Genomic DNA, 25,494 nt, shown 5'->3' on the forward strand with positions numbered 1-25,494 from the left:
AGAGCTGTTAAAGACCAGAAAGAGAGCCTACCCATGCATCAAATTTATTTCCATTGCATGTATGGCACAATTATAGTATCACCTGGTTTTTTAAAGAAATTTGAATAATGCAGGAGAGTGGAAATATTCCTAGAAAAAAAATCACAAAGATGACAAAATATTTGTTTTGTTTTTTTTGACCTTCCAAAAACAGCAAGTAGGCCTTTCAAATGGGGCTACAAATTTGTACCTCCCTGTACGTGATCTCAAATTCTTTAGACGTAATATTTCATGTCCTGTTTTCTGTAATGATTTAACTTCTCGACGTTTACTGGACTAGTTTAGGTTTCAGGCTTATGTACATAGTATTTTTCATGTCCTTTCAACACACATTGGAGTCATTTTCTGTGAAATTGAATTGAACAGTAAATGTGTGTACATACATTATACACCTTTTTTCATGTCTTTTCATGTTCCACATTCCATAGGAAAAGAGGGCTTTTAAAACAAGAGAAGTTATCAAATTATAGTTACACATAGACCTGTTTCATTGAGTACATAAATGTGGCACATTTATGGTGTGTGTGTGCGTGTCAGCCTTGAGTTCAGGCTAGTCCACGCTTTGCGTGATAGAAAGGTGTTAATAACCCAGTGATTTCCTTCCACCTGACAGTGTGGGAGCAGGTCCTAGACAGGTATCTCTCTATGTCTGTCACGTTAAGCAACTTAGTATCTGCCTTGCACGGTTTTATATGTTTCATACATTGGTACTGGAAGAGACTGTCTGCAACTATGATGTGCCATGTACACAGAGGTATTTCGCAAATCTGGACTTGTGAACCAATTTCACAAGTGGTTTAACTCACAATTGAGAACCGTAGTAATTGAGTGAAAAATGAGTACATCGTGTATACAATGTAAATCCCTTTTCAGATGAAAAGTTAGTGATTTCTGACCTTGGAAATGATACACTATTGTATAGATATAACACATATTTTGTGTTACAGGGGCAATGTTTTCCTGAGTTGTTAATTTCATGAACATTGATCGACTTGCAAACTTTGTGAAATGTACTTGCATATATATACAGTGAGTCATTGTTTGCAAAGTTCACATTGTTGACCAGACTGTTGCAATCTAGCTCAGTATATTGCTGTATGCTAAATTAGAAATTGTATACACTGGTTAAGTGTTTTCACTTGGAGAAATTGTAGGACTGGTTGATTATCAAGGCCATTTTGTGAGGTTTTAGAAAAGCATCAGAAGATCAAGAGAAGTGGCATGTTGAGATGAATTTCAGATATTTAGAAATTGATAACCTTATAGCCCAAACTTTCAATCTAGTACTGAGGGAAATTCAGACAAAGGAAAATCCACTGCGACCAAAAATAGAAAATCTAAATTAGATTCTAGCAATTAGAACAAAAGAGAGAGCTACACTAAACTGAATTCTAGTAATCAGGGTCTTAGAAATATAACCCTTAAATTAAACTTTAAACTATGATAGACCATCTGTTCTAAAGGTCCGGTCACTTTTGCATGCTGATTGCTCTTTTAAAGGTGCATGGTCCCGGTGTTTTTTAGTCAAATGCGTATGCGGGCACGGCGCAAGTTTCCTATAGAGACCTACGCCATCGACTCCTCTTTAGCGCTTACGCTGTGGCCCACTTCCCCGAGTCCGAAGAAGTCCGATCCACTGTAGTCAGTGGTCGGATCACAGTTCGGCTCATGATTCGGCTGAGGAGGATGACAGCTTTAGCAAACTTCTTTTGTGATGTCATGATAAGAAGCACATATCTGCACGCATCCTGGCATTACTACAGACTGCGCGATGCGCAGAGAAGACAACGAGGGCAATGTTACTTGAATAGCAACACCTACGCACTTTACTCTTGATGACAGCTCAACTTCGGTAATCTTCGTATCAATGCTAACGGTGATCGGCAGTATCATCAACAGTGCCCTCTACACTGCCAGGACTGTGCACCTTTAACAAAGAAGTAATATCAGGAAATTATTGATAACATCAGCTATATATAGGACAAAATGTTATATTGTTATAAATTCAGATATGACAGCTTTTAGCTTTACTTGCTGTCTCTGAATTCATCAGATACAAATATCCATTAAAACCAGGTGAAATATTGTCTTAGAACCTGTCCATAATTACTGTACTTCCTTGTTTTTACATTTGCTGTGGTTTCTGGCATTTTATACATATCTGTAATATAACAAAAAATTACATTCTTTGTGTTATTGGTACACGTAGTAGCAAGTGGAATAATTGGATCCTATTTTCCGACAGAAATTAGTTCATTTATCAGTATACCTTTCTTAGAATGAATCAATGATTGTAACTTTTTTTTTTCTCAAAAGCCACTAGCACTGCTCTAATACCTTCCTATACATGACACTGTTTTGTCGTGATAGTTTTGGCATTTTTATCTTCTGTGGTCGAATTGAAGGCAACTGCTCATTCACAGTACTTTATTCTGCCTAGTCTACGAACTGAGTGATGACCCAAAATAAAAGGTAGAGGAGAAAAAGGGGATTATTTTTTTGCAAAGAACCCTAGTGGTCTGTGTAATCCCCTTCGGAGCTTATGCGGGAAGAAAAAAAAAAAAACTGCAAGGAGAAAACCTCAGAGTGTTTTTCACTGTGGTATTCTCAAGAGTGATGTGCTCATTCTACCGTTTAATTAATCAGTGTCTGTGAGTTAAAGGCCCTGTTTACCTTTGGGAGCAGTGATTTAAAAATACTCAAGATGTTACTTTTGATGCATGTACATGTGTAGGTCAGTTGTATAACAAAACATCCTACCGTATAAAATTTTTGCAATAAAGCCTAAAATATAGGGAGATATCACATTTTTTTTTTCCATTAAACCCTAACTGTAGACGGTTTAGTCTGGAGACATTTTTATTATAACTGTCGTTCACATTTTGTATATTTAACAATACTTAACATTGATTATACTAATTCAAATTTTTACATTGGTTGTTTCTATCCCTGGCTCACATTTTAGAAGTATTTTGAAGCGCTAAAATGTTTTTTTGTTTTTTTCATCTGCAAATGGTTGATAATGCCTTTAAGATCCGCCAGTGATGCGGCTCACACTCACAGCATTTATCTGTGAAAGAATCAAAGAGATTTTTTTTTTGTCCCTCTCAACAGATGCCAAATGCACAGTGTGCCCGCATCTGAACCCACCACTCACACAACAGGATGCTGAGGATTATGGGGAAAATTCGGATTGCTACATTTACTTTGTATGATACCATTACATACCGAGCACTGAATGATGCATAGAAAAGCTGGGTAGACAGTATTTTTAACTGTTTGGGACCGCTATGTGATTTTTTTTTTTTTTTCTTCTTTTTCAAGCATCAACATATTTTGCATGAAGCAAGAACTCTTTTTAAGTGGTAGTTGACTCCCTTTTTTGCAAGATCTTGTGTGTTTCCTCTGATATGGCTAGTAAATGGTATGCTAACTTTCAGCTAAAGTTGTGTTAGGTTTCTACTGTGAGAGATGAAATTACAGTGCATGAAGCAATTTTTACCATGTTTGCCTCCTTTGATTTCTCTAAGTGCTTAGGGTATGATCCATCACTGGAAGATGACACAGCAGCCAACATCAATGTAAAAGCCGAGTGATGTACTGTATACGGCATATATTTCGCGAGCCTAAATTTTCGCGAATCAGGAATTCCCGACGATTTCGCGAGTGGTTACATTCGGGATCGTGGAGTCCTATACTGAACGGAGAAATGTACACGCGTACGTCATGTCCACATCGGGATCAGAGTCTATATTTTCGCATGTTTTTAATTTCATGAATAGCACCAGATTCGCGAAATTTGCGAAAATAAAAATCTGGCGAAATATTCGGCGTGTACAGTAGTAGAATTTGCAGCACACTGTCTTTATAGCTACCCTGAACCCATTCCAGTATATGAGACCCCAGGAACAAATCACAAATTTTGGGTGGGGGTGGGGACTGCCACTACCACAGAAAACATGCAAGTTAGTCGTGTTCACTGGAAAGCAAGCATTAGGCAATTGATGCATTTTCGTTGTTTCTACCGTGGCAGCAATTTCACCTGACCTGTGCTGCAGCCACTCCTGATTGAACTCAAAGCTGAGAGATCACACACTACATCCAAGAATCCCTTAAAGGTATAATGTAGATTTAATATGCCTGCAGAAACTGTCAACTTTTACTCTAAATATGCACATATGCATTAAGAATGTGTGAAATACTGAGCTGTGATAACAAGATTTCAGTTGGGTAAATAATGCTGAGAATGTGAAATATTAGACAAAAAGGTATGCTGACAGTATTGCAACATGGGAACATATCTGTTTGGGGTTGCTATGGAAGATATAAATGACTATTGATAATCAACAAATTGCACCATAGCAGCATCCATGATCTTCCACGTGATAGAGTGAATCGCATGCAGCTTGTTGGGATGTATGATTGCTAGGGCATGATCAATCTTCACGTAACGTTGTACCCACCCACTACTGAATGAGGAGGGCTCTTCTACAATAAAAGTCATATGTACTGAGATCAAAATTATTTATATATTTTTAATCTCAAAATTCTAACAACTCCTTATCCTAGCAAATCATGCAGCCAGACAAGTTTCTTGGTAGACCCTTTTCTATATTGCAAGCAAATGAATTTTGAGCCCTTCTGAGAACTATAAACCCTAACAACCCATCCCTCCTGTACCATTTCCTTTGGTCACACAATAGACAAGGAGTGTCTTCCTGACAGATATACGTACAATGTAGATGTGCTCTAGAAAATGTTTTTTTCTTTTTTTTTTTTGACATTTTCAATATTCACTTTAACTCTGTGACTGCCATAACAACCTATTTGCACATATGGTCAATTGCAATTTAAGGTGCTTGCACTACAGAAAGTCTGTGAAATTAAAGGTCCTGTTTACCTTTGGGAGCAGTGATTTAAAAAAATGTCAAGATATCACATTTTATGCATATGTGTACATCTGTAGGTCTGTTGTATCACCAAACATCCTACCATATAACATTTTTGCAATAAAGCCTAAAATATAAGGAGATACAAACGTGTATCAGTATTTTTCTCCATAAACAATAACTGTAGACGGTTTAGTGTGGAAACATTCACTATTGTTCACATTTTGTATACTTAACAATACTTAACATCGATTATGCAGATTAAGATTTTTACAGTGGTTGTTTCTATCCCTAACTCACATTCTATAACTATTTCAAAGGACTAATGCTGTGTTTTTGTTTCATCTGCAAATGGTAAATTATGCCTTTAACAGACTGTAACCTCTCTGTTGATGAAGTAATGAGAAATATGTGGCAGTGTTGGGAGACGAGAGAATTAATGCTGTTCAGCTCTACCTGGTTGGATATGAATCAAAGTTAAATTGTTTCATCAGGCTCATTCACAGGCAAGAGAGATCAGTTTTTGGATTGCATTTATCAAGTTTATTTCCTACATTTAACACATGCCCAGAAAATATCAGTCAGCTGGCTGCGAGGGAAGCACTTAAAATTTCCAAACTGCGCATGACTATTAGAACACTGACTGGAGCGTGACACTGGGCACCTTTACCTTGGACTTTAATAGCATGACGAGTTTCATCGTGAGATTTTTATACAAGAAATTGATGCAGAGTACACATACTGTGCAAGGCAAATTATCACAAGAGTTTCTGAAAACAATCTGATGGGCTCATTTTTTCATTGGAATGTAAATTTGGACAGTTAAATTATTTGTTTGTGTGTGTGTGTTCACACACAATAATTGGTTCTAATCCCATATTTTATTACAAATATCAATTAAAAAAGAAACATTTAATTTTGGGTATGTGTGGGACAGGCTTAACCCGTTAAGGATGGACTTATTTTGCTACAATACGCATTTCCCATATAGATACCTGCCCGAGTATATTCGGGACTTGTCCTTAACGGGTTAATGTCCTCCTCACTTAAGAAAAAAAAAAGCGTCTGCTTGTCGACAGGGTGACTTGTTAGGGACTATTTGCTAAAGCATTCACCATAGATCTTGAAACCTTGAATAAAATTGTTTGCTCTTGGGACAATGGGACTGTGGGCACATAATTTAAAGGGTAAACATTCATGTTTAAGCAGTCCATGGTCGCAACTTTCCGTACCGTACTGGGCTTTCCAGCTCCAAGGTAAGTGGTCAATACATGTAGGTTTGTGCAGAAGTACGACTGTAAATGGTTTGTGATGTGATACCACTTTATGTTGTGATGCAAAGTTCCAGTGGAACAGAAGTAACTTTAATATAACAACAACAAAAATGAAGTACATAAAACTGCAGTGTATTTGGTGGCCAGATTTCTATTTTCAGTGGCAAGTGCAGATGATTCAGTACTTCCAGATATTGTGCATAGCAGCTGCGTGACCTTTGCTGCAGTTATTACCTAGTGTACAAATAATGTGAAGAGTTACAAATGACTGAATGCATATATATGTGGGAGACAGTCTTCTTCGAAGATGTTATACACGTGTATATGGCACAGCATCTTCTCTTGCTGACAGCAAAATTGTATTTCTTTAATACACATTGATAATTGCTTTGTCTATGATGGCAAAAAAAGAAAAAGAAAAAAGAGAGAGAAAAAGTTTGGAATAAACAATTTGAAAAATTTGGGGAAAAAATGTGTATCTGCACTTTTCAAAAAAGCAAATCAGGATGTCGCAAAAAATCAAATTAAAACTTAAATGAATTTGTTTCTAGAGGGCCTGCCTCCTGCAAGCTTCACTGTTTACATTTATTTATTTCACATTTTTCCTGTTTGTCTGGCTCTGCTGATAATGTGTATCCTACGTGCAACCACTGCCAAGAATAAATCTACTCCATATAACAAGAATGACTGAGTGGCGAAGGTGGCTCATCTCTGCAGTTTAGCCTGAGACGCTGCCGGAATCTTCTGGATTAAAGGAGGTATTCAAACCAGAAGAGGACTGCTTTTCTTACAAATCATTTCTTCTTCAAACAAAAAAAACAGGTTTAACATTCCATCTCAAGAGTTTTCCAAAGGCTTTTTGACAACAAAGAAGCAATAAATTTTGAATGCAAATTAGAATATGTAATGTGCTAGCTATGTTAGCATTATAATTAAAAATTAGGAAATGGTAATCCCAACCATTTGTTAAATATTCAAAATTTTGACTATTATATACTTGTAAAACAATGGGGGGAGGTGTTTCACAAAAAAAAATTAAAATCAGTTTCAAAAGTGAAGATCAACTTAAGATTATGGTATGTTGTGGATGTTTTCTATGGTATTCTAATTTTTTAATGAAAATGAAGGTTTTGGAGCCTTTTTATGCAGCCATTCATATACAACATTGAATTTGATTTTGAAATGCTGATAAAACTGAGCAGGGAAACCAGTGGTATGCCATAAGTTAAAGGTGATCTTAACATTTGAAAATCGACTTAAATCCCTTGTGAAACACCCCTGATGTTTTGTAGTGAGTTCCTCATCCAAACAATAAAAAAGATGCATTATTGTTTGGCACAGTGCAAGTTTTGAATCATGACAGGGAACTGCGATATATTTGCATAGATTACAGTTCTGTAAAATGGCACAAAAAAAAAATTACACCACACACCACTGAATGAAAAATGAAGACAACACAATTGCTTAATAGCAATAGATGTTATAGACAGAAAGATCCGTCTGTCCAGAGGAGTCTTATATTTTTTGACGTTGTCGCTCTCCTCCGTATAGGAGGGGATCTGTGAAGCCAGACGCAGTCTCCGCGGAACATATCCCCGACGACCAGATACAGACCGATCTTTTGGTCAATAGAAATCATAGCTCATAGAAATTGATAAATGTTGGGAGATGATAAAGCTGACCTCTTATGAATTAGTATGTCCACCGGTCAGTCCTTCCTGGGTGTTGTGCTGGTCATGGGAACGATCTGTCAGCGGTGCCCTTGTATGGTTGATTACCTGTCGCACGTGGGATATGATGAATTGACAGAGCTAGAAGTCTTTTGTGTTGTCTGAAGGCTAGGTAGAGATTTAGGACGCAACATTAGTGCATGCGCACACACACACACACACAAACAGACAGAAACAAAACACAAATACACACACACACTGCCTTCATATTATGGATGCTAATCAATATTGCTATATATTTAGCTAGTCTATGTTAATTTTTGTGACTGGGGACCTTCCAACAATGTCCTGAGTAGATAATTTTGATATCATGGAATATTTGTATGGTATTACCACATACCTTGTTACCCCATTGAGGACGAGTCCCGAATATAAGTCCCGAGTATACTCGGGCAGGTGTCTATGGGAAATGCATGTTGTAGCAAAATCAAGCTGTCCTCAATGGGTTAATGATGTTTGTATACTGTGTACTAGGTACCAGTACATTGTTTGTGTGCATGTTGCATTCATATTGGAATCAGAGTTAATACTTTCGCATGTTTGAGGGGCACCCGACTCGCGTGTTGTTAAATTCGCGGTCCAACTGTGATTCACAAAATTCACAAAAATTAAACCCCGGCAAAAATAGCAGTTTATTACAGTAATTGCTGCAACAATAGCCAATCAGCTTTTGCCATTTTTGCCTGTTTCCAGAGAGAAACTCTGTTGTTAATTTTTGCAAAGAAGCTATGAGAAAATGTATCATTTTTTTCCTTCTGGTTATGTATGTATTTATTCACTTGTTTATTTTTCATTGTTTGGAGGGGGTAGTCTTTTTCAGTGTCATGAGTTCTGAACTTATAAGGCATTGTTCTCTACATATGAATTTTATGCAAGGTGATAGGCATAATTTGTATCATGTGAAGCAAAACTTAGGTTGTCATACATTTTAGATACACAATACATGTATTATATGTATGATTGTGTGTTTATTTATATGTGTATGCATGTGTGGCATTTGCACAATATGCCCCAAGAGATTCATTTCTAAGCATCATGGTGGTCTGAATCCACCTTTAGTTAAATGAGAGCCCCTCTCTGTATTGAAATCAGTATATCCACCGCAATCTTATCTCTTCCCGTCATTTCCCTCCTTATTTCCCCCGAGGTATTCTTGCCGGCTCACATCTTAGATGAAATATAGGACAGATGTAATCCCTGCCACTTTCCAATTTAGAAATAATCACATTTAATAGATCAAGGACAACTTTTTCTATGTACATGTACTTTTCCTTCTCCCATGGATTTAGAATGTGTGTGCCTGCCAAACCATTGTAAAAGAAAATGATGAAGTTGTAGACCTGTGTAATTTTTAGAAGAAAAAAAAAGACATTAAAAGTACTTTTCCAAGGCAGAAAAGATAATATTGGCGCAGGTAATATTGCTGCGTTATCCATAGCTGCACTACATGTATGCCCTTGATAGACGTTGTCACGAAATTATTGCTTTTCAGATTATTATTACAGTACATTTTATTACAGTCCCTCATTGAGTGAAAGAAATTGCACCTGAGAGTATCAGATACATCATGTAGTCCTTTCCTTCTTTTCAATGCAACATGACAGACTGTCTTTACTTACTTTTGGTTACATTGAATAGTGTAGATTTTAAAGCAACCTAATTTAAGAATATTCCCAAAATCTCAAAAGGACAAGATATGATTATTTAGAATACTCTTTGCTTTGCATTAGCTTTTTTGTGTCTTTCCTTTCTTTAACATGATTATAAAAGGAGAGAAAATTGGCTCAGACTGTCAGATGTATGTAATAATCTTGATCCTTTTTTAGAAATTCATTTCAAACTGTAGTTAAGCTATTTGCAGATATGATACGTGTATGTCTTGAGGACAACTTTAACACAAACTAGATCATTCATTTTTTTCCTTGAAGACAAGTGCTATTGTTTGCAGAATCAGCCACATGAAAACAAGACCACAATTAATGATGCATTGTTGCTCATAAAACCAAAAAAAAAAGTGTCAATGATTTTGCGGTACCTTGATTTTTGTAATACCTCCAAATATTAGAGTTTCTGTATTCAAGTTGTCACATGGCCCCTTAACTGTTAGTATTTCATGTGATGTCGACTGTAATTTGATGTGGAAATTGATAGGTAATGTGGCTGTGCTCGTTTTTTGGGCGGTTTCTGACCAAAATGACTTGGGCTTAAAATCATTGCAACTCCACCCCTCGACCTTCTACCATTACAATTCACAACTATGCTGATCATCCCGTAGATTTCCCGGTGGTTAATGTTCTAGGATTAATTCATAAGTTGAAAAAAAAACCCCACAGTTCTATCTCTTACCCCTGTCTGACGTGCGTCCTGTCACATTGCTTTTTCCTTCTTCTTTTTTTTTTAATGGTCGTCCGTTTTCCTTTCCAAATCCTCACCGCTCTCCCAGCAGCTTTTTCTTTCATTTTGATAACTATCAAGATGAGAAACCGTAGAACTTGTCCGGTTTTGCCGAGACCAGTATATCTCATGAAACATCACAGCTCTTCTTGTGTTCACCAGACAAGATTGGAGATTTGATGTAAAGTCCATCCACTGATAAGCTTTTTGTTGATGTTGTTGCAATTGTTGTTGTACCATCCCCTTTGAGATTTAAAACCACCATACAATTCTCACTTTTCATGATTATAATCATGCACACTCTCCACTTAATGAACTAGATTGAGTGCACCCATATGATAATCTCTATTCCTTAGCAAAGAAGTATAGACTTTGCCTGAGTATTACTGTCAGTTCAAACCCCATCCATTTCCCACCCCCCCCCCCCCCCCCCCCGAAAAAGGAGAATATACACAAAAACTAGCAACTGTAGTACATAGATAAAGAATACAGTCATTTGAGAGTTGTTATCTACTCAGTTTCTGTACAATCTTTACTGTGAGTCATCTTGCCATAAATCTTCTAGCAGAACAGAATAGCAACACAGCAGTCATTTGCCAGTGAAATTTTTGGTAATGGAGAGGAAAAAAATCTGTCAGCCTTGAGGCTAGGCTAGTCTGTAGCTGATTGAACCATGGCCTGCTGTGGAGTTTCATTGACTGATCGCTGTCGCTCACATCATTGTCGGTGCTCGAAGCCACCAGAGCTGTCAGAAATCTGCTCTCGTCTCCCTTTCCTGTGGACCTGCTTTGGATTTTTATTGAAACGATCAAATCACCCACTTGTGTTGCTTTGCATTCCTGCGTGGGGGAGAGATCTTGCGCTGGTTGCGTGATAGGATTTTGTGTTTGGACGACATAGCTTTGGTATGTATGATGACAACACAGTTTTCTAATGTTTGTTTTTTTTTTTAGGTTGGCGTACTGTATGTCTTGTCACTGTTTTAAAACGAAAAGTTGATTGTTTGAAGTGCTAGATGTACTTGTCTGTTGTAATATGCTGGTTTTGCATTGCATCTTGCATCATGTAACAGGGACAAAAAGTTTCCGTAAATGTTCACAAGTTTGTTCCTCTACTCTACCTACCCTTCCAGATCTCAAAAGGGAATAGAGAAGGTACAGTTTTATTTGTGGGCTTTTGTGTCCCTGTGTTTGTTTTGTTGGCAAGATTTATGCATTGCACTCTGACAGTCAAATTAGGCCATGTTTACTCAGGGTTTTTTTTTTAGCTCACCTGAGCCAAAGGCTCAAGTGAGCTATTGCGATCGCCCTTCGTCCGGCGTCCGTCGTGCGTCGTGCGTCGTGCGTCGTCCGTCGTCCGTCGTCCGTCGTCCGTCGTCCGTCGTCCGTCGTGCGTCGTCCGTCGTGCGTCGTGCGTAAACTTTTTACATTTTCATCTTCTTCTTGAAAACCCCAAGACCGATTTTCATCAAACTTGGCAGGTAGCATCCCTAGGGGGTTAGGAACTCAATTTGTTAAAATGGGCACCATGACCCACCCAGGGGGCCCCCAGGGGGGCCCAAACCCCCCAAAATTAAGGAATCTTTAAAAATCTTCTTCTCTAGAACCAGAAGTGATAGAGCTAAGTTAATACTATGAGTTAGTTCATTGATGACTGTAGTTTCAAGTTTGTTCATGGCAGAATCAGGGATGCCCCCCTTGGGACCCAGGGGAGGGGGGTGGGGAGGGGTTCTAATGGGGCCTAAATTGTACATTTTCATCTTCTTCTTGAGAACCCCATGACCCATTTTCACCAAACTTGGCAGGTAGCATCCCTAGGGGGTTAGGAACTCAATTTGTTAAAATGGGCACCATGCCCCACCCAGGGGGCCCCAGGGGACCCCCAGGGGGCCCAAATCCCCCAAAATTAAGGAATCTTTAAAAATCTTCTTCTCTAGAACCAGAAGTGATGGAGCTAAGTTAATACTATGAGTTAGTACATTGATGACTGCAGTTTCAAGTTTGTTCATGGCAGAATCAGGGGTGCCCCCCTTGGGACCCAGGGGAGGGAGGTGAGGAGGGGTCCTAATGGGGCCTAAATTGTACATTTTTATCTTCTTTTTTAGAACCCCATGACCCATTTTCACCAAACTTGGCAGGTAGCATCCCTAAGGGGTTAGGATCTCAATTTGTTAAAATGGGCACCATGTCCCACCCAGGGGGCCCCCAGGGGGGCCCAAACCCCCCAAATGAAGGAATCGTTAAAAATTTTCTCTAGAATCAGAAGTTATACAGCTAAGATAATACTATGAGTGAGTACATTAATGACTGTAGTTTCGAGTTTGTTCATAGGAGATCCAGGGGTGCCCCTCTTGGGGGCAGGGGTGGGGGGGGGGGGGGGGGTTGGTTAGGAAGGTCCAAATGGGGGACTGAATCGTACATTGTCATCTTCTTCCTGAAAACCTCATGATAGATTTTCGTCAAACTTGGCAGGTAGCATCCTTAGGGGGTCAGGATCTCAATTTATCAAAATGGGCACCATGCCCCACCCAGAGGGCCCCAGGGGGCCCCCAATTCCCCAAATTAAGGAATCTTTAAAAATTTGGGCCTTTATTGTACATTTTCATCTTCTACTTCAGAATGCCTGGTCAAATTTTGGTAGAGCTGTGAATAATTTAGATTAGTGACTGCGTGAAAGGTGAACTTGCGATACTCAGGTGAGCGCTAGACCCGCGGGTCTCTTGTTTTTTTTTTGTCAATTCAGACTCTGTAACCACATTCACACACATCTGAAATTATGTTGTTTTTTTTTTGAAAATCAATTTCTGCATTCCAATGCGAAAACCATTAATTCTTGTGTGTGGACAAAAAAGGAAATAATGATTCTTGCAGTATGCTTTGCAATGTGAAAACTAATCCAACTTTTATTTTTAATTCTTGCTATAAGATTTGCCCCGTGCAGTGTGTGTTATAATAGAAAGAGAAAATTGTTTTGTTTTTGTTTTTTTTTTATTAAGAAAAAGCAATGGAGATTCAAGCACTTCATCTGCAGACAAGTGATTTTTTTTCTTCTTTTTTTTTTACTGTGTGTGAACAGTGGCAAATAAAATCAATTTTTGCAGCAACGTCCAAAAAACGGTAACTCATACTCCTGCATTTGAATGCGGCTACAATTCTTTCTGTCATTCAAGATTTGAGCAACATATTTCTGAGCCTTTCTTTAAACTGACATCTGAATAAAATGGCTTTATTGGTTGTTGATTACATGGTGGTTTAAACATGGAATGTACAGTATTTGTTTATTCCCTGCCATTCCCCCTGGTATGCAAATAAAAAAATGAGGAACGGCATTGATGACATGACAACAAGGCACCAGCAGGATGGTACATTTTTGTTTATTTAGTGTTGTCGTTTTTTTTTTTTTTCTCTCTCTCTTTCTAGTTGGAAAGGTCTGAACAGGGGTGTGCAAAACACACACATATGGATCTCTGTGCCATGATGCGGAAGAATGCGTCTGGTCGGCAACGATGTTATAGGTTGGCGAAATAGTAGAATGCCACATTTTCACTTTGAAACTGAGAGGAGAAAAAAAAATATCTGGAACACACTCAAGGCTGTTCTGTCATTAGACATGTGAGATCCAACTGCTAGTCTGTCATTTATGTTTATGAGACGAGAATGATACTAAGGTGATGACTAACGGCTCTAGCACTTGCGGTACTGTGGGTTAAAAACTCTGGGCTCCTAGATAGTGGCTCCTAGATTCAAATCCTGTCTGGCATATGTATACTGTATACAGACTTCCCAACCTTTCTGACTGAAAATAAGGATGATTTTGCTCAAAAGCAGGAAAGAAAGAGCAGTTCCCATAGGAGTGTGTAGTAAAATTATCCAGAAAAATAGGAAACTCCTGTTGAAACAAGAGCTGGGAATGGTCAAAATTTAGATTCTTTCCTCCAAATTCAGTATGGTTGAGAGGTCTGTATCTTTGATAAAGGTTTATTACCCATTCTTTCCCTGTTGACCCATACTGTAAAAGCGGAAATATTTGCATGAGTTAATCTTTGCCCCCCAGGTCTGGTAAGATGAATTTCACATGATTTTCATTTCTGTGGCATCACATCACTGGTATGAAAATTTAGTATTACATACAACAAACCAAAAAAATTCAACAACAGGGAGAAGATAGGAAGAGTGTCAGGTTACTTGCAAAAACAAAACAAAAAACAAAAAACAACAACGATGTGCAATGGAGTGTGTTTTGTGACAATTTACACGCAAATCTCATATACACATTTTGTGTTTGAGTTACCACCCTAAATACCATGGTATTTTGTGGTCTATTTTAGTGGTATATGTACAGTCACATCGCAAAATACCATAATATTACACCGTCAGTACCAATGCACCTTGTAGTAAGTTGCATTAAGCAATTGAAAAAAAAAATCTAGCTTTATTTCTATGTGTGGTTCACTAACACTGCATGAGGCAAATTATAGCGGAGGTTTCCCCCTCCCCCCCCCCCCCCAAAAAAAAAAAAAGTCAGTATGGATGCAGATCATGAGAGTTATCAATTTTTGTTTGTGTCCACACATGAGAATCAACAGTATTTGCATCGCGTAACAAAAATCAATATTTAAAAACTATTAATTTTGGATGTGTGTGTACACATTGTATGACTTTTCTCTTCAATCTGTCGATGTCACCCTATTTCTACAGGGGTTTATTTCCATCATACATGTACCTCAAACTTATTTTTTTGCCCAGTGCACTGATGTGTCTGTCTCTGCAGGACACCGTGCAAGAATGCCAAGAAATCCTATTACTCGGCTCTGAAATCCATTCTTTTGTATTTACTACTCCCTTGAAAGAAAGCAAAGGTTATCCCCCCATGGTGAGACAAAAGAGAAGATGACAGAGAGATCGGGGGGGGGGGGGGGGGGGGGGGGGGAGGGGTAGGGGAGAAATTTATTATAATTCTATTTGGAATTATATACTGATTTTATTTCCAACACTGTCTAGACATAGCAATATGTGATTTAAACAGAGACTTTTCTGAGTCTTTGTTTTTGTTTTTATTTTGCCTTTTTCTTTTGCCTATAGCATGATGAGTCCGCAAAGGTTACATAAACTCCCTTAGAGAGAATGCAGTATAGCAATTTTATGCATTTTGTTACAAAGAACATTTTGGGGTATGCATATTTTATGATGGTAGTGAAGCATATGTTTAACATAAAGGTAATTATTGTTACTATTGATAAATCAAATTCAGATGCATCTGGAAGGCAGTTTTATGTGAAAGATTTCATATACATTTTTTTCTTCTTCATTTTGGATGGATTCAGGCTTGTAAACTTGAAAATCAAGTGCTCTAGATTTGGTTAGTTTGGTAATTTGTTTATTTTGAAGGTAGATTGTAAAATGGATAATACACAAATGTATATTTGCATTGTATCCATAAACGCCAGAGTATGATAGTCTTGCTTCCAGTCTGTTAGGCAATGACACTTGCAGATTCTTCACTCTTGTCCATTGATTGAATGCATGCCTAAAGCCCTGTCTTAACAGACCACCAAACTCAGAGTAGCCTCTGGAGAATATCATTACCCTATGTCTGTTGGGATGTGCCACAGTGGACATCCTCCGGGTAGCCTCCAGAGGACCTTGGGGTAAATTTTTCCCAAGACCATCCAAGGTAGATACAGGCAACATCCACGTGAAATCCTGGTGATGACCACTCTCGTGGTAAATCTTACTCTGAGAAGCGGGATGACGTCACCTTGGCCAGAAATCTTAGTGTGACCAGCGTGCGCACTGTATGCTACTGGCCAAACGTGAATACCATCACATATCCTGGTTGTAAACAATGTTGCTAGTTTTCTGATTAACATTTTCTTCATTTTCTGGTACGGCAGTAATTAAGACTTAATTTATCCTGAAGAAACAATGAAAATGTGTTTACACAGTAGATGTATTTCAAAGAAGAAAACAGCAGTACTGTGCTATGCTAAAGGTATACTTAATAGTAACATACCCTGAGGTTTCAAGGGATGCCTGTTTAGACAGTGCACGCATCATTCACGTTGTGTGTGATTACAATCTGTAGAACGTTACCCTGTGTTTCGTCTCTGGAGAACATCCGGAGGACATCTTGGTCTAAGTCTTTTAAGACAGGGTATCAGTCAAGACGTAATCTCCTCAAATCTTCCTTGTCTCTCGATGCAAAGTGTGCTGGATGAATATTCGGCGTGAACAGCCTTAGCTCAAGGCTGACATTATAACACACAAACTGAGTACTGACTTCACTGATAACGCATCGATTTTCAAGCCGATTGTCCAGCACAGGCTTGAAGGTAGGCTAGGCTGGGATAGTTCATGGACAAGAACATATTTTTTTCCACTGGATGTCTGGTAGGAAGGTAATGTTTTCTTGCCCCATGGTGGAGAGAGAACTGAGACACACCGGGTGGATTTTACTGTAATTGGACTTGACACTGATGAATTCCATGATGTCACTCCCAGTCATGTGGTATCGAGACTCACTATAAATTACTTGTTATTTTGGTGAAAAGAGGGGGAGGGTTGTGAAATGTCTATTAAAATAATAGCAGAGAGCAGCCTGTACAAATCACAAAGACAAATGGTCTCCCAAGAACTGTGGTGCTGATAGACCAGCCTGATAGACTAGCCACAAAAAAAAAAAGAAAGAAGAAAAAAGAAAGATGCTCTAAAAAAAAAGGGGGGGGGGCTGTAGAGATTTCCATTCATATCAAGATGAATCAGTCCTGACATAAATGATGTTTGTCACTTGTTATCAATGTTTGAATGACAATTCCTATAACATATTTATCAATAAAAATCTTTTCAGTGGATTAAAAAAAAAACTGTGACAGGTGATTCTACATGAGTATGTATGTGGCACTAAAATGTACTACTGTACCATGTTCCAATAGGTACCTGTTTTACATGTACCTCAAATAGAACAAACATCTCTAAGCTTGGCAGATGGTTGAATGCTCTCAGGCAATTTTTTTTTTTTTTTTTACCCAAGTTTTAGAAATATTCTTACTTATAGATTGAAAAGTCATACATTTATATTTTATGAAAATATATATTTTTCTATATTTGATCGTCATTTTCTTTTTTAATTTCCCCATTTAACAGCAGAAACAACCTTGTATATTAGTGCAATCATTACGGCTTGCCAGGATGGTGTCGATACAGGGGTGATTTCATCTTTTTCACAACTCTGAACCTGATTGAGACTTCTTTTGTTTGTTTGTTTTTTTTTTGGGGGGGGGAATCTACATGGTAGTTTTTTCATTGGGACAAGCATACAAAATTACAATGTAGGAAAATAGAACCTCAGTGTCTTTGCTTCAATGCTTAAGTATAGGAATGCTGATGCTATTCTTGCGACATTTAAGATTGTGATGTTTTACGCTGCCATTCTCACTGGAACAAAGCAAATTGTAGTGTTTGTTGAAGAATGGGAGTTTTTGCCACAGTGATGCGTGTGCAAAATCGGCTCAGCAGTCTTCTTCCGGCTACAGTGACCATGATGTCACAAACACCCCTGGAGGCTACTGTAGCTGCACTTTTTGTGTGTGGCTGTAGGGAGAAATCTAAACAAGGTAGTGAAAGGCAGATGACAACTAAAAAATAATCCTTTTTTTTTGTGCCAAGCATTCTCATTGCAAAATGTCTCTGCAAACGTCACAAGACTTGCACTCCTGTCTGCAATATTTTCCAGTTGTGTTTCAGATTGCGTTTGGTTCGTGACGTGTGAGTAAAAGTTATCTGATATTTCTGATGTCGCAATCCATTCACCAGCAGCGTGACTGGGGCTGCTTTTAGCTCTTCAACTCTTTTTTTTTTTTTGGGGGGGGGGTGAGAATTTATTCTCGTTTCAATTTCATATTAATTGACCGGTGATGTTGTTAGGGAAATCTTCCATCTACTTGCTTCCACATTATATGCTCTGCCTGTAATGAAAGTTTAAATTTCCAGTGAAAATCAAACATACACAATTTTGTTCAATGAAAATATCTCACAGAACTTTGTTCTTGTTGGTTAATGATCCAAAGTGATCCCACGACATAAAGTGCATGCATTATAACTCCAAATTTTATTATCATTTACATGAATGCAACAAGAGAGCAAAGTGGTGGTTTACTGCCTCCTATGAAGTTTAGGGTTTTTGTTACCTTTGCTCAATTCTCCCTGGTGTCTTTCCCTGGTATCTCTCTTCTCTCTCCCCTACCCCACCCCCTCCCCCAAAAGGAGAAAAGTTGTTCGCTGTTCCATGAACTATAAAGACTGATTGAAGTCAATTATGGTAATGATGGGATTGATACTGTGTATCCTGATGGACACATAGTGTTTTATAGTGTAATTGTGCAGTCTTTAGATAGAATGGTGCTTTTATTCTTTGGTGTTTTTTAACATTTTTTTTTTCCAGCAAATCATCCCAGTGTAGCAAAAACCAGACACTGAGCTGGGAATACTGGCCCTGACCATTGTACGACAGTGATGCGGGCCATGGATGAATGATGCTAATTACAGACTCTGTGAATGCTTTCCCTAGCGTATTTACACAGTGATAATAGAGTTCTTCTTCCTTTTCTCGCTGTGTCTCTCTATTTCCTTTCCCATTTGCGGCCCTTTTCTGTCTTGTCACGATTCACTGGTGAAAGGTTACAAAGAGTTCAGTCGGTTAAACCCTCTCACTACCACCACCCTGAAATCCTGTTGACATCGCATTCAAACATGATACCCACGGGACCAAAAGAGTTAAGCCAACAACCATAGGGTCATTCTCATAACAAAGTGGTTAAGGGGAGGATTGAGCTTTTGACTTTTTGGAAGATACCAAGAAACCGCTTATGAAGTAGTACAGAGCATACCATTCTGTGAGGAATTCAAATTTTATTTGATGAAAATCTGTTTTGGAATGGCTGAGACATCAAAAAACAAAGTAGAACAAAGTGATCCTAATAAAGGTGGGTCCCACCTTTTATTAGGATTGCTCTGTTTTGGACATCTCAGTCATTTCAAAACCAATTTTCATCACATAAACATTGAATTCCTCTCAGAATTGCATGCTCTTTCACATTTTAAAAGAGGTTTCTCATTAGATCTCACCAAAAAAATGTTAGAAACCCCCAACAAGATCTCAACCAAAACTATATGATCCCTTTAACTCTACCATACCTATGACATGCCTTTAGAGTGAAAGCTGTGTCACCATAGCAACAGGTCATGTGCTACTTCCCTCACCCAAAGTGCCTCAAACTGTGAATGACACCAAAGGTAGTAGAATGGCGGAGGGTATGAAATAGAATGCTCCATGACTGAGCATTATACAGATCATCAAAACCGTTCAATATATAGTACGACAACATTGCAGTAGTCACATGAAGCAAAAAAAAAAGCAAAGAACACAACAGTTTCTTGGGTGGGAATGGGGAAGAATCAGTAGAGAAATGGCTCAAATATGTAGAAATATTCGCAAATATGAAATTTATTGAAAATCGACACCCTGTCAAAATCCTATTTGGCTGTAATGTATCAGGTTTCTGTCAGTCTGAAGGGACTTGTAGTCAGATGTCTGTTGGGTGTTTTGGAATCAAGCATTTGAAAATTTGTAGTTTTGTTCATTACAATCATCACAAGGTGGGCTGTGGCACGTCCATCACTGTATGGGTTGAAATTAAGGTAAATATCTGCATTTAAAAGCAATAATAGGGCTCTGATACACTGAGTTACAGTCGTGAAATTGCTGGGTAGAACCCCAGGGCAAATGCATTTAGTGCAGAATGGGTTGATGAGTGTTGGTATTGAGATTGGTGACTCCTGCCGTCGTTGGCAACGAGGTGTGTCATTTTGTCAAAAGTTTCCCGATTCAGGGTAATGATGAAGGCGATGAAAACTGCAATTTCACCCTGATTTACCCTTTGTAGTGACTTTGAATGGTGTGCATCAGGACCCAGTGGAATCCATGGAGTATGGAAGAATTTCAGAGTTTTGGGAGTGGTTGGGAGTATGAAGAGCTGTGTGATACTAGAGTATCGGTGCTTTATGAATTGCCAACATTTTCCAAATGTGTGTGTCAGGGTACTGTGAAAGATGTTATGTAATTGTCTATATTTTCGTGCTATTAATTTTTTTTTTGCGCTGGACAGCTTAAAAACATATTTGCAGGTTCTTGAATTTTTGATGTGCAATTGTTCACCCTTTCAAAAGGTGCAGATAAAATTGTGAAGATATTTTTGTGGGCTTTAGAATCCGTGCTAGCCAAAAGTAGCGCGAAATATGCAAAAATTAATGTACCATGAAAATGTCTGCATATAACATACAGTATTCTTTCCACTTGCCCAGATGTGTATTCGGGCAAGTGCCCTATCTTGTATTTAACAGTCGGGTACATGTTCACTTTACTTGCCCTACAGTGAGTTTTAGTTGGTCCAGGCAAGTTGGTTTGTAACACCTTGTGTGTCACATGACTGGAAAAAAAAAAATAATAGATAGAATGTGTAAGCCTCCAAGGAAAATTTGCTGCAAGCATTTTAAACAACAAAAAGGGGGAAGAATATATCCTCAACCATCAGCCTCTTTGGTAGAAATATCTATCTTAATACTCTGTCCTTTGCTCACCTTCAAAGATCCAAGCATGAGAAAAATGAAAGTCACTAAATTTCAAGTGTACATTTAAATGGGAGACTTTATGCATTTTCTCTTTTTAAACATGGCTCTAAAGACTCTTTACATTGGAAAATGCATAATCTTTAGAGGGAAAAATAAGGAGAAAGGGAGAAGGACCTAGTTGAATGAAATACCTAGTGTTCAGCCAAAATCATTTTCAAACAGATATTGCATGTGGATATGCAGCTTCAGACTGATTGCATGTGGTATAATGTTTGATTTGTTCTTATTGGTCGCACCATCTGTTGTCAAGAGATCCTTGTAGACTAGATGGTAAATTAATCTGATTGTGTCAATACGCTGTGCAGGGGGAGGTCCCCCCCCCCCCCCCCACACACACACCTCTTCATGCAAAACACTGTTATGTACAGTATCATATTAAATGTGTATGTAGAGCTTGAGGTATTTATTTTACCTGTGGTACAGCACACATTGTACCTACCATGTACAGTTAATCCTTGTGCATATAGTGCCATAAACAATGAGTTAAGCATCCATGTTTGTTGCCAAAGGGTTTTCCTGCAAACACAGGACCTTTACAATGTATTTCCTTGGTGACCGAAACTATCATGTGGGGAAAAACATCAGATCATAATACCACTCAAAGCAGGTGGGTGCAAGGCGTGTGTGGTTTGTTGACTTTGGTTATGGCTAACGTTTATCTGCATTAGATCATCAGATGATAGCAAATTCAGGATTGTTGCACCATGTGCTTGATTCTCATGAAGCAGCACCTAACAATTTTACCTCATTGATTCTCACACCACAGATGACACGCCTAGGAGGGCAGGCTCCAGGGGTGAAATGAATGCCTGAGACATCATGCTCCACACCCTACATCTCTTGGCCCGCATCTTTGACTACCAGACTAGACTGGAGGCAGCGCAGGAGGAAGACCCTCCATGGGCCAGGTGAGAGGCGGCAGCGGGACGCAGAGCCTCTGCTGCCCTCGTGGACATTGTGCGCCAGTATGAGGGCGCTGTTGAGGATCCACACATACACAGTGGCCATCTCCTTTTCCTGCTTCGTGTCGCTGTCGCTCCTCTTCTACACTTTCCGCAGCGGGGCCGGCGGGGAGGACCCATCCGATGTTAACGACGTCGGCTCGTTCTTCTCCAACTACAAGAAGGTCAAGCACTTGGAAAATGTTGTGAAGACCCTCCAGAGCAAGCTTTCAGAGGCCCAGGCCTACGAGAACGAACTCCTCACGAAGATCGACGAGCTCCAGGAGCAGGTGAACTCGGAGCATGCCAGCACCATCCAGGTGCGAGGGCTGGAGGCCCAGAGTGGGTGGGCTGGGGTCGGAGAGACAGCAGATGCCGGTGCAGCAGCCGCAGGTGGCCACCGGGCCACCCAGATCTACAGCTGCAGACACACGGACTCGATCAAGGTGGGCAAGACCATCGGTCAGGGCCACACCAAGGTTGTGCAGGAAGGGACGCTCCTGGGACGGAAGGTGGCCGTCAAGAGCACCAGCATGCAGGTCAAGAACGTCAAGGACTGCCTCCAGCAGGGTATCTACAAGAAGAAAGAGGACTGTCTCATTCTGGCCATGTACAAAGTCCTCAAGGAGGCGATGATATTACGGCAGGTGCGCCACCCAAATGTCATCAAGCTGCTCGGGTTGTGCGCCCGTAGTGAGAACGGCAGTCCCAACATCCGGGAGAGAGGAGTCACCCTGGTGGTGGAGCTCGGCTCCCCGGTCCACCTCCATGAATTGGTGGAGATGCCCTGGCAGACGAGAGTCAAGGTAAGTGGCCTTCCGTGTCTCAAATCACCATGGAAACCCTTATGTATGTTTTATTTAAATTATCTTATTTAACCCGTCATACCCTGGAATACATATGTCTCTGGTCTGGTGCTGTTTCTGATAATCATATTTTCTAGTGTTCATTGTCAGTGATTCATGGGGAAGAGTAAAAATCTTTGTCATTTGTATCTAGTTGCTTATGAATAAATGTCTTGTAATAGAAAGATTATTAACAGATCCTTAGTTTGGCAAATATACTTAAATAGATTAAAATCCCTTTTCCTGTCCTAGATTTGCAAATTTCTTACCAGTTCTATGTTATTTTCTGCAATAAAAGATATACTGTGAAAATCCAGAAATGCCAATTGAAGTATGATGATGATTTTTACGGCAAATTCCACTCGGGACTTTATGGGCCAAAGACTCAGAATTGAGAAAAAAAGTTCTAGCATGCTACCCTTCCACAAACTACTGGTAAGAATTTTTAATTCAGTTTTCCACTTTAATAGTGGATTGTGAGATGATATGCTTGATGGTAATAGTTTGAAAATGATGATAGACATTATTATACCCTGTTTATAAAACATGTACATGTATGCATGATTTACTTTGAATAGCTACCCGTGTAGTTAAGTACAAAGTTTTGTTTTAGTTTGCACTAATGTTAAGAGTAAACTCAAGATTTTTGTTTAAAACTGTACTTTTAAGTCTTGTAATTTAAAGAATGGTATTCTTGTGAATTACTTTTCATATGACCCCCTTGAAGGGGGCTGGCAGCATTATGATTTTGAGTTGTTTATCCCTTCCCAGGATCATTTTTTCCCTCTTTTTTTTTAAACAAAGTAGTTTTTTTTTTTTTTTTTGGGGGGGGGGGTGGGGGTGGGGCATATTAGCCTGCCTTCCAGTATAGAAGGACCACCTGAGAGCATTCTCAAATTTAATCTGAAACATTAACACTCCTTTTGGATGCCTGCATGCACTCAACACCTTTAACGACCTCGGGAGTTGGTTATATTAACAAATTAGATTGTTTCAGGAGGAAATTGGGTCAGGCTATGAGACGGAAGTGGAAATGGAGAGTCCGACTGTGTGTTAAAAGGGAACAAAGGGAAAAACAGAGCAAATAAAGTTTACCATGTTGGGAGAGCCACGAGGAAATGTCACATTATTGGTGTACGTCAAGTAACCAGCAATGACGTTCCCCCAGTAAATAATCTACCTGTAAAGTGCAGGATTTGTGAGCAGTTTTTACCCATTAGCCTTTTCATCTACTCAAAATGTCCTCATGATAACTTTCATAAACATAAAAACCACCAAATTCCTTCCAAAATAATGGTAGAAGACATTCCAGGGTTTCACCTCTTACACCATTTTGATAGTTGTTCGTCTCCTTTATTGCATCTTTTAATACTCACCATGTCTTGATGCTCAAAGTGCTGCATGAGAAGTAAACTAAAATGTCGCAAGAGCCAATTCAGCCCAGGGCATTGTCGCCCGTTGCCATGGCAGTATAATGCAATCATTATGAGTCGCAGTTATTGCATCTTTAACCCTATGTCTCTTGCCTCTCTCAGCTGTTCCGGCACATCCGTTTTGCTAGTTATCTTTTTTGGTCATCATAGAGGTCTTGAGTAAACTGAAGATATATTGAAATAGTTTCATCCGTGTATGAATTCATATTGTGTTGCACCAGTTGCTGTGTGGATCTTTGATGTGGCTGCACTTCAGTGTATGTGTCAAACATATGATGGCAGTCAAAATTTCATGGAGACATTGCCCCCAATATAGATAGAACAGCTCGGCATGTTACAGCTTAGTCCACAGGTACTTAAAGAGTCTAACAGCAACGTTGAACCCAAATTGTTTAGTTAATAGACCCCATTATTTTGTCGTAAGTAGCCTGTAAAAGTAGGCAGGGGTCGGTATCAGTTTAGATTAAATCTGCTAATGGCTGTGAGAAAAGGTTACTTTTTTTCTTATTCCAATGTTGTCTGTCTCGTGAATGAGAACAGACCCATTTACTTATAAATGTCAGTGTGTCACACACCCACTCATAAATACCCCGCTCCCTGTTCTCTAAATAACGGGCTTGCCATAAAAACCTGCACAGCCGCCAGTAATATGCTCCAGCTAACGTTCAGAAATGTGACAAAGCATTTGCTCCGGCTGATGGAGTGATTTTTTCCCCCTTCATTTTTATTTTATTTATCATTTTTTTAATCTTGAAGCCACTCACTCAGCTGCCTGTCGTGCAGAGTCAACTTTGGACCACGTCCAAGTTTGACGGTGCTGATCAAAACAGGTTGCAGTCGTGACCAACTGTTCTGCTCTCCAGGCAGCGAATCTTTCCTTCCTTACTCCTATCCCTATAACAGCACACCTTGTCATATAAGAACCACAAATCATATGGCTGCGCAATGTCTAATTCTAGAGGATGACACGTTATATCTTGTAAGTGTTTCCAAGCCAAATGTAAATATTATATTTCATGTTTTCCAAACATCAAAGGAGTTTAAGATGCTATCGGCACAAAAGTTGAAACATATTATCACTTTACATTGCTAAAAGGAGCTTTTAACACTGTGATGTGAAATGTACATTCTTGAAAGAAAGATATTATTCAGAGGGGTGAAGGCTCAGGTTTGAGTTTCTTCAGTTTGTCTCCCTCTACAAATGAATATTTGTTAAGATCGCAACTGCTGATCAGCAGTTGCGATCTTAACAAATTTTCATTTG

General features: G+C 39.1%; 1 protein-coding gene across 1 annotated transcript in view; it reads left to right on the forward strand.

The window, feature by feature from the left end:
- The window catches only part of LOC139730107 (extracellular tyrosine-protein kinase PKDCC-like), a 61,886-nt gene that overhangs the window by 17,551 nt on the left and 18,841 nt on the right, over positions 1 to 25,494 (forward strand). The window contains exon 2 of the mRNA XM_071641011.1: positions 21,778 to 22,758. Within this exon, the coding sequence (XP_071497112.1) occupies positions 21,817 to 22,758 (942 nt within the window). The 5' untranslated portion in view covers positions 21,778 to 21,816. The remainder of the gene's footprint in view (positions 1 to 21,777; positions 22,759 to 25,494) is intronic.

This window comes from Diadema antillarum, unplaced genomic scaffold (assembly GCF_040938485.1).
Source record: "Diadema antillarum isolate AM-2024a unplaced genomic scaffold, OU_Dant_1.0 seq00000292_RagTag, whole genome shotgun sequence".
Taxonomy (NCBI): Eukaryota; Metazoa; Echinodermata; class Echinoidea; order Diadematoida; family Diadematidae; genus Diadema; species Diadema antillarum.